The following is a 17,632-nucleotide window of genomic DNA, read 5'->3' on the forward strand; positions in this document are numbered from 1 at the left end:
CACCTACTCAAGAGCATATACTTATAACCATAAATGCACACCTGTGCACTTAAGCATATGAGTAAAATTAAACAATAAAGAAGAGTAGAATCCCTTTTAGTCAAACAAACAAAACAAAACGAAAATAAAAGGAAACCCCTCATCACATATCATAATCTAGAAAGTCCAGGTGTAAGGTGCAGTATTAAATTTAAAATAATATGGCACAATGATTGTAAAGCAGAGTAGCACGCGACACATACAATGGATCGGTACAAAGAAACTGCATCTTTACTGTAAAAGTAAAGCCATAACAGGTTTCCAACGTGAGGTAAAAATGTCTTTTTGGAGTCTTAATAGGTAAGTGATTTGTTCCATTTGATAGATATCCCAGACTTTTTGCATCCATATATTATAAGTGGGTGGGTCTGGTTTCATCCATCTTATGGTTATACACTTAAGGGCTGCTGTAAATAGTATGTTTAACAAGTATTTTTTGGATCTCCCATTCAGACCCCCGGGTGTGACCCCTAGCAGTGCTACTCTGGGATCCTGTGGAATGTCCTGTTGAAAAATTTCCTTTAATGCATCAAATATCTCCCTCCAAAACAGACAGAGTTTAGGACATGTCCAAAATATATGAGTGTAATTGGCAACGTATGCTCCACAGTTTCTCCAACAGGAGCTGGACTGTGTCTGAAACATTTGTGAAGTCAAATCTGGAGTCCTAAAAAATCTAATGATCATTTTCCATTTAAATTCCCTCCACGTGTTTGAGTTTGTAACTAAATGTGCTTCAGTACACACTTCCTTCCAATCATCTTCCGATAAAGTTATATTTATTTCCGCCTCCCATCTCCGCCTCACCTCCAAAGAACTGCTTAGGGTCATAGTCAGAAATATATCATATAATTTACAGATTATTTTCTTATTGTTTTCCTTCCCCTTTTGTATTAGAATAAGAAACTTTTCTAAAGGGGTAGGTTTTATGAGTTTATCCAGCTCCTTTTGTGTTTTTACAAAGGTTCTTAACTGCAAGTACCTGAAAAAATTTGTCCTGGGAAGATCAAATTCATTTTTCAGTTGTTCAAATGTTTTAAGATCACCCACATCAAATAGTTGATGCAGATAAGACAACCCATACTCTGACCACCTTTTGAAGCCATCATCTAAATTATTTGGTGTAAAGGTCTTCATAAGACCAATACTTGTTAATGATGATATGCATTTAGGCAAGCCAAAGGCTACCTTTATTTTGTTCCAGATTCTGATAGTAATTTTGGTCCAATGTACTAATTCTTTTACAGGAGCATCTAAGAAAGGCAAAATATGTAAAGGCTCTGGGCACATACTTTTCTCGATATTAATCCAGCGAGTATTTGTGTCATTTAGCATCCATACTATCAGAGGCCTCATTTGAGCAGCCCAGAAATAGTACTTCAGGTTTGGGAGTTTAAGACCCCCGTCTGACTTACTTAACTGCAAAGTTTTAAGCCTAATTCTAGGACTTTCTTTGCCAGATAAATTTTGAAATTAATTTATCCAGGTGGTCAAATGAAGATCTTGGAATTTCTACAGGTAGCATCTGAAATAAATAAAGCAGTCTGGGCAGAACATTCATGCGAACACTTTCAATACGACCCAAGAGAGAGAGCATAGACCATCTTTCTAAATCATTATTAATACAACGAATTAGTTTACTATAATTAGCATCATATAAATTCAATAAAGATGGGGGGATAAATATACCAAGGTATTTTATACCTTTAACAGGCCACCTAAAACCACTTTGATTTTTTACACTTTGAGAAGTTTTATTATTTATATCCAGTGCCTCTGTTTTATCCACATTTACTTTGTATCCCGAATAATACCCAAATTTAGAGATGAGCCCCTTTACATATGGAATTGTTAATGAAGGTTCTGTCAAATACAATATCACGTCATCTGCATAGAGAGATAGTTTATGCACTTCCTTATCTATTACAATACCTTTTACATTGTCATCATCTCGGATTAGCTGGGCTAGTGGTTCTATACAGATAGCAAAAAGCAGGGGTGATAAAGAGCAGCCCTGCCGACATCCACGCTCTAATGTAAATCTCTTTGACACAAAACCATTAACTTTCACAGAAGCTTGAGGTGAAGAATACAATGTTTGTATCCAATTTATAAAGTTAGGTCCAAATCTAAAACGTTGTAATGTTTGCACTAAAAATTTCCATGACACACAATCGAAGGCCTTCTGGGCATCTAAAGAAATTATAACAGAATCTGACTTTATATCCTTTTGATGGGATATTATATTTAACAGCCGTCTAACATTATCCCCATAATATCTTCCAGTGATGAACCCCGTTTGGTCCGGGTGAATAATTTGAGTAATTATTTGATTAACTCGTCTGGCCAAAATTGCAGTCAGTATGCGTAAATCAGTGTTTAGCAGTGAAATTGGTCTATAAGATTGACATTCAGTAGGATCTTTACCCTCTTTATGTATGACCACTATATTTGCCTCTCTCCATGATGGTGCCATGGTTTTAGACTCTAATGCATGATGATATGCTTTCAGTAAAAGGGGGGATAATAGATGACTGAATGTTTTATAAAACTCATTGGTATAGCCATCAGGTCCCGGACTTTTATTGTTTTTTAAAGTTGAAATTACTTGCTTAATCTCCCATTCCATAATTGGCTCATCCAATTTCTTAACTGTTGGTTCAGTCAATTCAGTAAGTTTAATATTTTTAAGAAATTCCTTCAGTTTGTTATCATCTGAGCAGGTGTTTGTATTTTTATACAAGGATTCGTAGAATTCAGCAAAAGACTCTGCTATTCTATCTGGTTTTGTAACAAAGGTGCCTTGTGTTTTGATTTTTTGAACCATGTTTGACGACTGTTGTTTTCTCAATCTAAATGCTAGTAATCTACTTGACTTGTTCCCATGTTCGTAATATCTTTGGTTTGTAAACCTTAAGGTTCCCTCTATTTTTTCTGATAGTAAACTGTTAAGTTCTCTACGAGCTGCCTTCAGATCATTTATATTAGTTAGTGGGCATTGTTTGTGTTTATTTTCCAACTCTTTTATTTTTTCCTCCAATTCTCGTTGTTTGGCCTCCTTTTTTCGTTTCCTAGTACACGCAAATGAAATAATCCGGCCCCTAATGTATGCTTTGGCACAATCCCACAGTATAAGAGGTGATGTTTCACATGAAGTGTTAATATTTAAGTATTCTTTAAGCTCAGCTGTTATGAAAGTTATGAATTCTTTATCGTTTAATAATGAAGCATTAAGTCTCCATTGTTTAGAATTGGATCTATAACCTATATCCCACTTTAATTTAATAGGTGTATGATCTGAAATAGTAATAGGCAATATTTCAATATCTACTATCCTATGCAGATCTCTTCTAGGAGTGAAAAAATAATCAATCCTTGAGTATGATAAATGTCTGCTTGAGTAGAATGTAAAGTCTTTATTTCTTGGGAATTTGCTTCTCCATACGTCTAGAAGTTCTGATTCTTTGGACAGGTATTTAAGCATTTTGCTCATTTTTGACAAAGGTGTTCTAGAGGCAGGTTGGCGATCCATTAGCTGAGACATGATGCAATTAAAATCGCCGCCCATTAAAAGCAGTCCAATGCTGTATTGGGTTATTACATTAAACAATATCCTGATGAAGCTGGGTTCATCTTCATTGGGTGCGTATACATTAAGAAAAGATACCTCTATCCCATCAATTAATCCGTTAACCAGGACATATCTCCCCTCCTTATCTTTATGTATCAACGTTTGTGTGAAGTTAACTTGTCTGTGTATAAGTATGGATACTCCCCTCCTCCTCCCCGACCGATGTGAAGAATAGTAGACTTTATCTGCCCATGACTTTTTCAACTTTTCATGTTCTCCATCAGAAAGGTGGGTCTCCTGTAGAAATGCAATTTGGCAATTTAATTGTTTCAACTGATGTAGAATTTTTTTTCTCTTTACAGGACTATGAAGACCCTTAACATTATAGCTTACCACATTTAGTGTGTCCATTACTTGTTGTCTACAAGATAGTCTTTTATACTCCAAAGTCTGAAGCTGGAAGAGGTGGGTTGCGGAGAGAAAAATTCTGCACCTGGGTCATGACTGCAAGTGTAAATTTTTTGGTAATTAGGTGACTGCGAAGAGAGGTAACCCCCTAAATACTTAATACAGCTGTACCAGAATTTCTTAACAAAAGCAAAGACTTTGTTTGATAAAAAATGTGATACTTTTGTTGTTTTTATGTTTAACGCAGGATCCCAAAGGAACATAGGGATCAGAACACAGAAAACACAGGAACTTATGAAGCAATATTTAGCTTGCAATAAAATAGTGGGATCTAGTCCCGGGCCACAAGATAAGCAGCAATGTGCACAATCTGATTAAATTTGACTGTGCTGGGGCAGTGCTAAGGTAAAAATAAAAAGCAGGTTCTCGCTGATCAATTCAGCCCCTGCCGAACCGTATAACTGTCCATATCAAACAGCCCTTTATGGCAGACCAGCCCTCTAGAGAGTACGCAGAACCAAATCATAATAGCAGGGATATGTATAGTGTCCTTTTCACTTTGTCATTTACAAAAAAACATGACATAGGCAGTAAAAGCATTGATGAAAGGACAATCAGTGCCTCGCTGATACTCTGAAAGGGGTTATCATTAAATCAAATACGCTGGATATTAAACACACCTCTCTCTGAGACTGAGATATACATAAAAGAAAGCAAAAATGACTCCTTAGCACAACATTAAGCAATGTGTTACCTCTATATTGCACCAACATACCAAGAGATATGCTCAATTCTCAGGCTCTGTAGCTGGAATAACAACCTTCTGGACATAGTCCATAGCTTTTCGAGGATCAAGAAACTCCTTTTCTTCGTTTTCGTGCGAAATCCTGAGCCTTGCTGGGAAAAGTAGTCCAAAGCGAACCCCTTTCCGTCCTCGTAGTGCTTTCCGTATGTCCGTGAATGCGGCTCTGGCTTTGGCAACGCCGGGGGTGTAGTCGGGGTAGATGGCAATCCGCTTTCCATTGTAGGTCAAGGGAGCTTTATCCCGGGCTCTTCTCAGGATCTCAACGGCGTCCCCATCATAGTGTAATTTAGCGATGATCACCCTTGGTCTTTCTCGGTCTCCGGGCTTTCTGGGCGCGAGGGTACGGTGCGAGCGGTAGTTCAGTCGTTTTTGATCTCATACATTTAACCTTTTTTAAGGGTTTTTCCCGCTCAATCTTTTAGTTTGTTGTTTCTTAAAAACACAAACTAAGTGTCTTGAACTTTTTTCCCACCCATCTCTTTTCTTTTTAAAGACAACCCGATGAATCAAGTCCATATTCTCAACATCTTTACAATGTTTTATTTTCTCAGCACAGAAACAAACATGTCTGCCAAACCAGATGGCAACAGATAAATTTTGTTTTAAGAGTCAATATTTAAATCTTCAAAATGATGAATCACTGTTCACTGTTTCAGTTCAACCAGTGACTGTGTAAACTGGTGATTTTCAACTTTTTTTTTTCTCATTAAATACACTGCTGATGAGAACATTTTTAAATTAATAATGAAAAATACAGACACATTCAAGGACTCTGTTTCTGAAACAATATGAACACAGTCAACTTAGTGTCACTAATTAACAAAGTCACTAATTAAACGGTTACACTGGGAGCTTTGCATTCATGTGTAGAACAAGGAGTTTTTCAGGTTACTATAGTGAGTTCTGATCTCAGAACCAACATTATAGTAACCTCCTCGAGTGTCTCCAGGCTTGTAGTTCACATCCCACACAGGGAGTTGTATACATCTAGTTTTCTTGTCTCTAGAAGTTTTCTACAGTAACACACCTGTGTATTTACAAAAATACTTTTACAAGCTGGACATACAAAAATGCAAGGGGAATAATCAAGTATATCATCAGCCTGAGCCATAATCATCAGAATTACAGAGTAAAAGGCATAAAATAGTTCACTTTATCTGAAATGAATCTAGACTATGTACAAGTTTTAAAATAAAAGTTTGTATATAAATACATCAATGTGTTGTTAGCCAGTTTAGCTCAGCTAGTAGTGCATGCACCTACACATGAAGTCTCCAGTTCTCAATGCACTGGTCGCAGGTTTGAATCCAAGTTCATGTGTTGTTAGTGCTCGTCTTCCCAACTCTCTCGCCGTTACTCCTCTCTCTCTTTAGCCATCTTGTCTAATAGATGCTATATAATAATAATAGTAATAAATATATCTAACATTTTTTTAATTAACTTTTTGTACTTTATTAAGATAGTGTTCATGTTTAATAATAAACACAGAACAGATTTTTTTAATAGATGCACTTTTACAGTGCCTATAAAAAATATTAACCCCCTTGGATAATTTACCTATATAATGATTTTATAAATCAATCATGATCATTATAATTTGGCTTTTTTGACAAATAAAAATGACCAAAAAACTCTTTAAAGAGGTGGTTACCACTTGAACATTTTTAATTGTAAATGGAAGTATCTGACTGTACACTAAAAAAAACACATCAGTACTGGTGTTATTTCTGACATTTGGACCAAACTGATAAATCAGATGTTATGGCTTGAAATCAGACATCTGCTTTGTAAAATCGTTTCTTAAAAGGTGTGGCCTATGAGACACAGAAACCTACCAATGGTAGTACAGGTAATCTGGAAGATTTACTCTAGAAAATAAATCTTCTCCCAAGCTGTAGTTCTCTTACAGACATGCTTCACAGTGGGGACATAAATTTTCCAATAACCTTTTCTCAGAGTTGCTTAGAGTGTTCTTTTGTCTTCATGGTGTAATGGTAGCCAGGAATACTGATTAACCAGTAACTAGACCTTCCAAACACAGGTGTCTTTATACTACAGTCACTTAAGACACATTCACTGCACTCACTAATTGTGAGTGCCAATTGGTTGGACATTGCATATTTTTGTGTAACTGGCATTACTTATTAGAAATCAGTTTTCAATTTGACATTAAAGAGGGTTTTTTGTTTTTTTTGTTTATTGCCAAAAAGCCAAATTATATTGACCATGGTTGATTTATAAAATGAATGAAATACTTCTTACAGGCACTGTATTTTTCTGCAGTGAAAGGAAGGGCTTCCAGATTGCAGAAGACTACACCGCGTTCCACATTATTATGCAAACAACGTTTTTCTCTGATTTTCTTAATATCAATGCAAATGACAGTCATAATATTTTTCAAGTCATCAACAGTTAGAGTATAATTCAAATGTTTTTGAAAAAACTTCATAATGATAAATATTTTTTTTTAAATAAAAACCTCAAAATGCACTTTTCCACATGTTCCACATTATTAAGCAGGCCACAGGTTTCAGCAATATGGGAAAGAAAAAGGATCTCTGCTGCTGTAAAGTGTCAAATAGTGTAATGCCTTGGACAAGGAATGAAAACATTCGATAGTTCAGGAAAAATTAAGCATGATCATCGTACTGTGAAGAAATTTGTGGCTGATTCAGAGCACAGACGGGTTTGTGCAGATAAAGACATAATGAGGAAGGTTTCTGATGGACAAATACATCAGATTAAGAGAGCAGCTGCTAAAATACCATTACAAAGCAGCAAACAAGTATTTGAAGCTGCTGGTGGCTCTGGAGTCCCACCAACTTCAAGGTGTAGGATCCTCCAGAGGCTTGCAGTCATGTATAAACCTACTATTCAGCCACCCCTAACCAGTGCTCACAAGCAGAAATGGTTGCAGTGGGCCCAGAAATACATGAAGACTCATTTTCAAACAGTTTTGTTGACTGATGAGTGCCATGCAACCCTGGATGGAGGAGTAGTGGATGGTTGGTGGATGGCCACCATGTCCCAATGAGGGACGTCAACAAGGAGGGGGCGGAGTCATGTTTGGGCTGGAATCATTAGGAGAGAGCTGATAGGCCCCTTTAGGGTCCCTGAAGGTGTGAAAATGACCTCGGCAAAGTATATAGAGTTTCTGACTGACCACTTTCTTCCATGGTACAAAAAGAGTGCCTTCTGTAGCAAAATTTTCTTCAAGCATGACAATGCTCCATCTCATGCTGCAAAGAATACCTCTGTGTCATTGGCTGCTATGGGCATAATAGGAGAGAAAGTCATGGTGTGGCCCCATCCTCCCCTGACCTCAACCCTACTGAGAACCTTTGGAGCATCCTCAAGCTAAAGATCTATGAGGGTGGGAGGCAGTTCACATCAAAACAGCAGCTCTGGGAGGATATTCTGACATCCTGCAAAAAAAATTCTAGCTGAAACTCTCCAAAAACTCACAAGTTCAATGGATGCAAGAATAGTGAAGGTGATATCAAAGAAGGGCTCCTGTGTTAACATGGAGTTGTCCTGTTAAGATGTTTTTGATTGAAATAGCTTTGATTTCAGTAAATATGACCCCCTGTTGCTGCAATTTCTACAAATGACCATTTTCAGTTCTTTACAACCTATAAAATGTTTTAAAAAGCTGTTGTGCTTAATAATGTGGAACAGTGCATTTTGAGGTTTTTATTTTTTGAAAAGTAATTTTTGTCATTATGAAGTTTGTTCAAAAACATTTGAATTATGCTCTAATGGCTGATGACTTGAAAAATATTCTGACTAGCATTTGCATTAATATTTAGGAAAATCAGAGAAAAATATCATTTGCATAATAATGTGGAACGTGGTGTATTAAAAATCCCCTAAATCCCAAGATTTTTCTCTAAATATTGTCAGAGTGGAGATCAAGTGGAGCTTTAAGGGTTAAGATGCCCTGTGTTGCTGTTTTGTTGTTTCTTTGAGTCATCAGGTTATCACACAGCTACACTAGGTCACTGAGTCCTCAACAACACTCACAGCCTGGAGTCCAGCAAAAACAACAACACGTCAAAATACTCCAGTCTCACAGAAGTTCAGTAAAATAATATCTAACTTAGAGGGAGTTTTTTTAAAGCCCGATTTCATTGATTATAGGGAAGTTTTTACTTTCATGATTCTATAAAACCAGAGAGTCTTAAGTCTCACAGTCATAAAAAAAAATAATAAATCTGCCTTTTTTTTTTCTTTTTACAATTTACAAGAATTCTGTTCATAGTTTTAATTTGCTACAAACTTTTGATCCAAAATAAATCCAGCAGTTTCGGTTTATATTGAAAAAGTAAATTACTCCCAGAATTCTACCCTGGAATTTGAAAAGATTCCTCATATAGAAGGGGGGGATAGGACACACCCTCTCATTTTAAGAAAAACTTACTTTATTCATGATCTCATGCAAGAGCACTACATTACCAACAATCCTTGAGTGTGACAGCTACATCTTTGATTGGCTGATTCCACTTGTAAGTTGAGAAATTCTTGGTCTGTCCATTTCTTACACTTTTAAGTTAATTTGACGGTTGTTGTCAACAAAAGAGTGAGAAATAAAGCCTATTAATTTTTGCTGCTGTAAACTACTAATGCTGTATACATGTTATTATATGGTCCGTGTTTTAGGACCCGGTTAATCCTCTCAAGAAATTGCAACCTTAAAAAAAACATCTGAGCTCTGATAAACAAGCTAAGCTATTGTGATCTCAAGTTTCCGAAATCATTGTTATAGATGCACTTCTGAGGATTCCTGAAGAATTTCAGGCACTGCTCTTGAAATCCTCTTGATCTGGTTGTTCACACATGCATCCTCACAGCAGGAGACTATCACTGTTTGACGAGGAAAGAGAGCAGTGGGTCTATGCAGGCAAGACTTGAAAAGAAGGGTGTCAAAGTGGCAGAGAAATGGTGTCGGCTGTGTGATTCTACAATGAGATGTTTTGACTTTATATCAATGCTATGTGTGCTATGTGCTCTGGTCATGTGCATACAGTCTATGGCCAAACACAAATTGCAGGGAATAACCACCACCACCCCTCCCACTTGCATGCAGTGAACTCTTCTAATGACATCCTGTTGAGTTATGACATTAACTCAGGACTTCATGCAAAGACAATACTAGGTGGCCGGTAGGAGAATGTCTGGATAAAAACAGAGTAAATAGTTGAGGCTGTTTGGGTTCATTTATGTGTAAGTGGAAAAGTACAACAAGAAACTCAGATTTTGAGCATGAAACTGTATTGTTCGATTTTTCTCCACACTACAGTAAAATTAGGGACCCACTGATAGCACCTTGTCTGGCCAAGTACAACTGCTCACTTTCATCCACTTAGTCGCTAGATATCAAAGACAAACTACATTCTGCTGCAGCAATTTATGTTTAAGCCATTACAAATGTGAGTTGTCTGAATGAGCTGTTCAAATATCATCAAACTGCAGACATGGCTCCAACTTGACCTGCCTGTTCAAATAATAAGAAGCCAACATCCTGGTGTAAAATGAAAGAGTAAAGGTTAAAAAGGCTAACTTAACTGTTGTGGAAAATGAGGGAAATTGTTGGTTTTTAGACCGGTGTGCACCCTGATTTCTCTTTGCATTCAGAGTTGCACAGACATCACTACCAGATTTTGGGGATGATTAATTATGAATTCAAAAAGAGAACATGAATACATAAATAAGCAAATAATGAGTAATATAACTCATTATGCCAGTGGAAAAAAGTAACTGTACCTTTAAGTTGGACATGAAATACATTATTTATGCACCCTATTCCAAGTCCCCATGATTGCTTGCATGAATTCTGGGTGTCATTTCTGGTAACTTCTGTCACTGAGTGATGAAGTCTGTTGTTTTTCCATGGTAACAAGACGTTAATCTTTATTATTACAGCGGTTCAGATATTAAAATGTGCTAAGATCTTCTGTTACAGATCAAACTGGATAATGTGATAATTCCTCTGCCTTCTTCTATTGAGAGATGAGAGGACAACACGTTAAATCATAAGACTTCAAATTTATTTATGTGATGATGTTGGCAAGTGGCCAATGACTCCACTCAAGAACAGAGAAAGGGATCAGCTTTGGCCATACTTAATTTGTTAAAGAAAGAAAAAATGTACCTTTAATAAAATGTTCTTACCGAGCACACAGGATTACAGCTGGTGGTACCACTGGCAGATGTTGCTTAATGTGACACTTAAGAGGAACAACATTTCAACAAAATCTGCTGATTTCCTCTCTCCTAATTGTGCATCCCATCTTTTAGAACCAAGGAGTCTCTGGGAGTACTGGCCAACTATATCAGGCTTTCAGTATAGCCAGGAGTAAAGCACATTTCACCAACTTGTCCTTGCACTGACATTGTCTACAGTCTAGAAGCTCAAGAATAGAGTCAGCGTTAAGAAGCTACATTAATCAGCTGATTATTTCAAATTAAATGATTCTATTTGTACAAACACCAGAACACTTCCAATTTTAAAATCAGACCCTGTGCCAAAAATTCTGTTACTGCGCCAAATCTGTTAAAAGAGATAAACCTCTCTTCTGGGTGGTTCCTTTACTGTTTAATGGATCTTAAGTGGGAGGGACTAATATGCAAAAATATTACAAAAAGTGACTGCCAGAGTTGTTTAAAGGCTTGTGACCACAATTTGAGGGTTCCAGTTTATCCTGAGATGGATTATTATTTTTTTACTAAGATATATTTTTAGGTGTTTGCCTTTATTCGTAAAGGAGGACAGTGTTAAGAGTCGGACACAGGGGTAAGGGAGAGACATGAGGGAACGTAGCCACAGGCTGGACTTGAACCTAGACTGTCCACATACAGGGCTGCACCTTGACCACTCAGCCATCTGTGCTCCTTGAGATGGATTTTTGATATCAGTCATAGGTTGGGAAATGGGTCATGCAGCTTATGGTGATGACCCAGCACAGAGAGTCCCATCTCTATGGTGACAGTGCAGCAGACTGACATGTTGTCATGGCAGTTAGAATTGGATGGGCAACGACTGGATGTATGTTGAATGTATGAGATTAGACTGTATAGTGAGGATTAACTGGATTAACATAGAATGTCTCCAAATGCATAACTGTGTGTGTTTGTTATACCTGTCATCTCCAGAACTCCCATTTTTCATCACGAAGCCACACCCACTCCAGTGGAACATTGTCTGCCATCGTGGTGTGTCTACTGTTGGCATGTGTGCTGGCTGTCCTTGGCTACTACGTCTTCAAACACAAGACGGACGCCTTCCGCTTCCACTACTTCAGAGTGAGAAACACACAGACGAAAACACACACATATAGAAAGCATTGATTTGATGACCTGCAGGTGAAAACTGGAATATTTTTCTCAGTATTGATACTGTTATTGATAAGGGGCAAAGGGTAATGCTTATGCTGCTCAGGGCTGAGATTTATACCTTAACCCTCAAGAGATCCTTTAAAATCCAACTTAATTTGTTCCTTCAAGCAGAAATCAGCCACTTCTCAAAAATTGCTGTAAAAATATGATACATTAATATTTTTTTCCACTTTAAACGAGTTAATCTGGTAAAACTACTTCAGCCTGAAATAAACATATCAAATAATTATATTTTGGATATTTTAACCCTTAAAAGGCCAGTATGGTTACATAACCCCACTGTTTTTTTTGTTTTTTTTTTTGAAAAAAAAAAAACAAAAACTAAAAACTAAAATAATTTCCAAAAAATACATTTCAATTAGTATTTGCTTATTATTATTATTGTTATTGTTATTGTTATTATTATTATTATTATTATTAGGCCCTGAGATGGGATAATGATTGGCAGCAACATTGATTTTCATGCATTTTTATTTTTTCTGTAGTGTCAGATTTAAAGAAAATTTCATACATTTGTTCCTTCAGGCAGAAATCAGCCACTTCTCAAAAATTGCTGTAAAAATATGATACATTACTATTTTTTCCACTTTAAAAGATTCAGTCTTGTTAAATTACCTCAGCTTGAAATATACATATCAAATAATAATTATATTTTGGATATTTTAACCCTTTAAAGGGCAGTATGATTCCATAACCCCACTGTTTTTCATTGGAAAAAAAACCCTTCAACTGTTGTAACTTGTTTTTATTATTGAATAAACACAGTGTGCTTGAAGCTGGACATGAAAGAGACACACACACCCTCACCCATGCACACACACACCCCAACCCACACACGCACATACGCACACACCATTATCGAACATCAAAAGTGGCAAAAACTGTGATTTGTTTTTATTATTGAATAAACAGAGTGTGCATGAAGCTGGACATAAAAGAGACACACACACGCATCCCACTCTCACCTGCACACACACACACACACACACACACACACACACACCATTATCTAACATTGAAAGTGGCACACACTAATATTTTAGCAGCAACTAACCCTTTTAGAAAACAGTAAAAGTGCGAGATTTTGTTGCATGCTTAGAATGGGGAAAAGGTAGCAGAATCTGGTTGACTAATATAAAAATTAAAAACTGAAGGCCAGTAGTAAAAAATTAAATCTTACCATCAAGGAATGCATTAGATTAAGATAAAAGTGGGTTTAAAAATGGCATTTTCGGTGGTTTTCAATGGGGCAGTTTTTGTCCAAAGGAACAAATTTATTGTTTTTTTCATAGCTTAGCCATTTTAGGCGTATTTAACAACCTGATACAACTATTCAAAAATTTGTTAAAATGAATATCCTCTGGCAATTTGAGCTTTATTCATTCAAAACAGCCAAAATTGAATGAAAATATAAAACAGAATGTACAGAAAATGGTCCCAGGAACCTCTGGGGGTTAAATCAACCAAGGGGAGATTAACATTTTAAGACCAAAGGTTGACAACACTACAAAGTTTTTGATGTTTACTGGTCTCTGACTGCAGCTTTATTTATCATTCCAACTAATTTAATCAAAGATCAATATTAGATTACATGGATGTGATATTGAGATATGGATAGGGGGTCTTTGGCACTTGAACTCCACAGGGAGATAGAGTGATCGGGTAAACTGCCTTTAATAACAAAAGAATCCCAGCAATTTATAGATTTTAGTCACATGACCAGCACAGGGGCCTGGAAGGCAAAAAGAGATTAGGACACTTTGGCTGGTCACACCCCTAAGTATATCAAACAAGTTTGGTATTTACAATTCTAATTTGTAGTGCCTCCTGAATTCCCAAAACAACCAATGAGAGTGAGCAGACTGGGAAATGTCACCAGCTGGATGTTTGATACTTTCACCGGTCACAGACACAAACAGAACTATGTTGTCATTCCAGACAGGATTTAATCCTTGTTCTTTTCCATGTTTTATAATTTTTTGCTGCAACTATAACATGCCGGGAAAGCCAGCTGAGGATTTAGATAGTCTAACATGTTTGTTTTCCTTCTGAAGTCGCGGTTTATCACATGAGATTCTTTGAAATCCCATATGTGGGGGATCTTCACTGTGAGGTCATTGGCAGGTGTGTGGTCTCCAGTGGTCTGACGGTCTGGCTGACTCATCTACTGTGTGCGCTCAGAGGATCTTAAGATGAGAAATAATTTGAAACTGTCCTAATGTCTGTTGTCTCCAGTGTTTGTGAAAATTATAGAGTGTGGCCAGCCTTTGGAGGGTGATTGAACAAACATACTGTCCGTTTCATTTAATACAGGCCAATAAGAGTGAATAAATATATGATGTAGTGGGCATGCAAAGCTCTGGGTGGAAACAGCAGCGACTATCACTGGAGCCAGGTGAATCAAACTCATGCCAAAGTCAGTCAGGAGAAGAGCAAAAACCTCCATTTCACCAGGAAAAGCCGTCAGTGCGATTTTTGCTTTTGTTTTAATAATGAAATGTGGTCTAGTTCCAATGAAGCTGCCTCTATACTAGAACTACATCCTAGCTAAGTGCTACACAGGTGGCAGTCGTTACTGGCTTGCAGTAAAATTAAATATCGTCTGAAGCTACTTTCTCATTCTGCTCGAATGATGCTGACTGGTTTGGTCAATTCTCAGACCTGGCACAATCATTTCTGATTGATGCTTTGTAAGATGGTTCCGCTTGATCACAAACATTGAATCTGGCCAATCTAATGGCTTTGCAAGGTTAAGCAGCAGTGGAGTAGTGCTAATGGATAGGTGTGAGCAGGTGATATGAACAGCTGATGATTCAGGAAAAAAATGAGGAAGCATTGGTAAATACATGCATTGAACACAAACTGAGAATTAACGATGAAACCAGCATGCAAGAGCGTCATTTAAATGTTGAAAAAAAAGATAAAGTTATTAGAAATTCAACAAAGTGCATCCTAGCACACTAACTTAGTTATCAAATAGCTCATCTATTTTTCTCAAGCTGCCTTTTTTGCACCACACAAGCGGAGCAAAGATAGTAACAAAGATTAAAATGATAATGAACTATGAAGTGATCTCTGGTCCTTACCTGGAGGTGTTCATTCTTACAATAATGTCAATAGTTCATAGACACAGGAGAGTTCATTTACACTTGATTTGTATGAACCTGTCAACTGCAGAATCTGGTGCTTTAGAGCAGATTTAAACTCAAGGAAATTTGATTTTCTGATCTGTAAGAAAAATACTGTTATTGGGGATTTGACCGCTGGTATTTTATCATCTCTCGGCTATTAATTTGTGAACATTTTTCCTTTTTTATTGTCTTTGTGCCAGAATGATGATGAGGATGGTGCAGGTGGTAGTAAGAAACCCACACTGGTCTCCATCCCCAACCCTCTGTACAGCGGCTCCAGAGCCTTCAGCGAGCCATTTGGGGTAAGTAGACCAATCAGAGTCTGGCTGAAGTCTTACATCAGCAAACGAGTTGAAATCTCTGTTTTTCAAACTAAACCACAAGGGTTCAGTCAAAACAGACAAAAAAAATCCAAAGAGTGAGTTTTGGTGGGGCTGTGATACTTGTGATACTAGTAACAAACAATGAAGAGCAGTGAAAGTAGCAGTTCTGTAATTTAGAAGCTTACTTTGAACTCTTAAAGTGCAGCTCTGGATAGTACCAAGTTCTCCTTGTTGACTTTTTAATGCAACATTTCACCAATATCGCATCCACACAATTCAAGTAGTTGACAGAAAGACTATTACATGTAGTGCAAGATATCCGCCATAAACTTGCATATCAGTGAAATACTAGTTCAACTGTGCTTTATAAGTTTGTTGAAATGTTTAAAACTTACATACTTTTCAGTACCATGGCTTTAAATGACATAATATCCATTGTTTTTATGTTTGACAGTGACATAGTATCAAAGTTTTTAGAAGAAAAACAAATACACATTTGGATTTCAACCCAAAGATGCTGTGAGCAAAGAGAGAGAAATAGAGCATAACAATGGGCGACTAAATAAGAGATATAGCCTATTTTGCTATCCTGTTGCTAAAAACAGTGGTGATGTTATCTCCTAACTGTTTTACAGCAGTTCTTTTTTTTTTTTTTTTTTTCCAGGACAACCTGGGATTTAAGAATATACAGTGCTTCTGGAAAGTATTCACAACGCTTCACTTTTTCCACATTTTGTTATGTTACAGCCTCATTCCAAAATGGAATAAATTCTTTTTTTTTCCTTAAAATTCTACACACAATACCCCATAATGACAATGTGTAAAATGTTTTTTTGAAATTTTTGCTAATTTATTAAAAATAAAAAACTAAGACATCACATGTACATAAGTATTCACAGCCTTTACCACGAAGCTCAAAATTGAGCTCAGGTGTTTCCACTGATCATCCTTGAGATGTTCCAACAGCTTAATTGGAGTCCACCTGTGGTAAATTCAGTTGATTGGACATGATTTGGAAAGGCACACACCTGTCTATATAAGGTCTCACAGGTGACAGTGCATGTCAGAGCACAAACCAAGCATGAAGTCAAAGGAATTGTCTGTAGACCTCCGAGACAGGATTGTCTCGAGGCACAAATCTGGGGAAGGGTACAGAAAAATTTCTGCTGCTTTTAAGGTCCCAATGAGCACAGTGGCCTCCATCATCCATAAATGGAAGAAGTTCGGAACCACCAGGACTCTTCCTAGAGCTGGCCGCCCGTCTAAACTGAGCAATCAGGGGAGAAGGGCCTTAGTCAGGGAGGTGACCAAGAAACCGATGGTCACTCTGTCAGAGCTCCAGTCGTCCTCTGTGGAGAGAGGAGAATCTTCCAGAAGGTCAACCATCTCTGCATGAAACCACTAATCAGGTCTGTATGGTAGAGTGGCCAGACGGAAGCCACTCCTTAGTAAAAGGCACATGGCAGCCCGTCTGGAGTTTGCCAAAAGGCACCTGAAGAACTCTGACCATGAGAAACAAAATTCTCTGGTCTGATGAGACAAAGATTGAACTCTTTGGTGTGAATGTCAGGCGTCATGTTTGGAGGAAACCAGGCACTGCTCATCACCTGGCCAATACCATCCCTACAGTGAAACATGGTGGCGGCAGCATCATGCTGTGGGGATGTTCTTCAGCGGCAGGAACTGGGAGACTAGTCAGGATATAGGGAAAGATGAATGCAGCAAAGTACAGAGACATCCTGGATGAAAACCTGTCCCAGAGCACTTTTGACCTCAGACTGAGGCGACGGTTCATCTTTCAGCAGGACAACGACCCTGAGCACACAGCCAAAATATCAAAGGAGTGGCTTCAGGACAACTCTGCAAATGTCCTTGAGTGGCCCAGCCAGAGCCCAGACTTGAATCTGATTGAACATCTCTGGAGACATCTGAAAATGGCTGTGCACTGATGCTCCTCATA

The 17,632-nt window shown here is 37.6% G+C and overlaps 1 protein-coding gene across 3 annotated transcripts in view; it reads left to right on the plus strand.

The window, feature by feature from the left end:
- The window catches only part of stab1 (stabilin 1), a 142,397-nt gene that overhangs the window by 120,959 nt on the left and 3,806 nt on the right, over positions 1-17,632 (plus strand). For all 3 annotated transcript variants that reach the window (XM_041783712.1, XM_041783713.1, XM_041783714.1), the window contains 2 exons: positions 11,976-12,125; positions 15,550-15,651. In XM_041783712.1, coding sequence (XP_041639646.1) covers positions 11,976-12,125; positions 15,550-15,651 — 252 coding nt within the window. The remainder of the gene's footprint in view (positions 1-11,975; positions 12,126-15,549; positions 15,652-17,632) is intronic.

Source organism: Cheilinus undulatus, linkage group 3 (genome assembly GCF_018320785.1).
Source record: "Cheilinus undulatus linkage group 3, ASM1832078v1, whole genome shotgun sequence".
Lineage (NCBI taxonomy): Eukaryota > Metazoa > Chordata > Actinopteri > Labriformes > Labridae > Cheilinus > Cheilinus undulatus.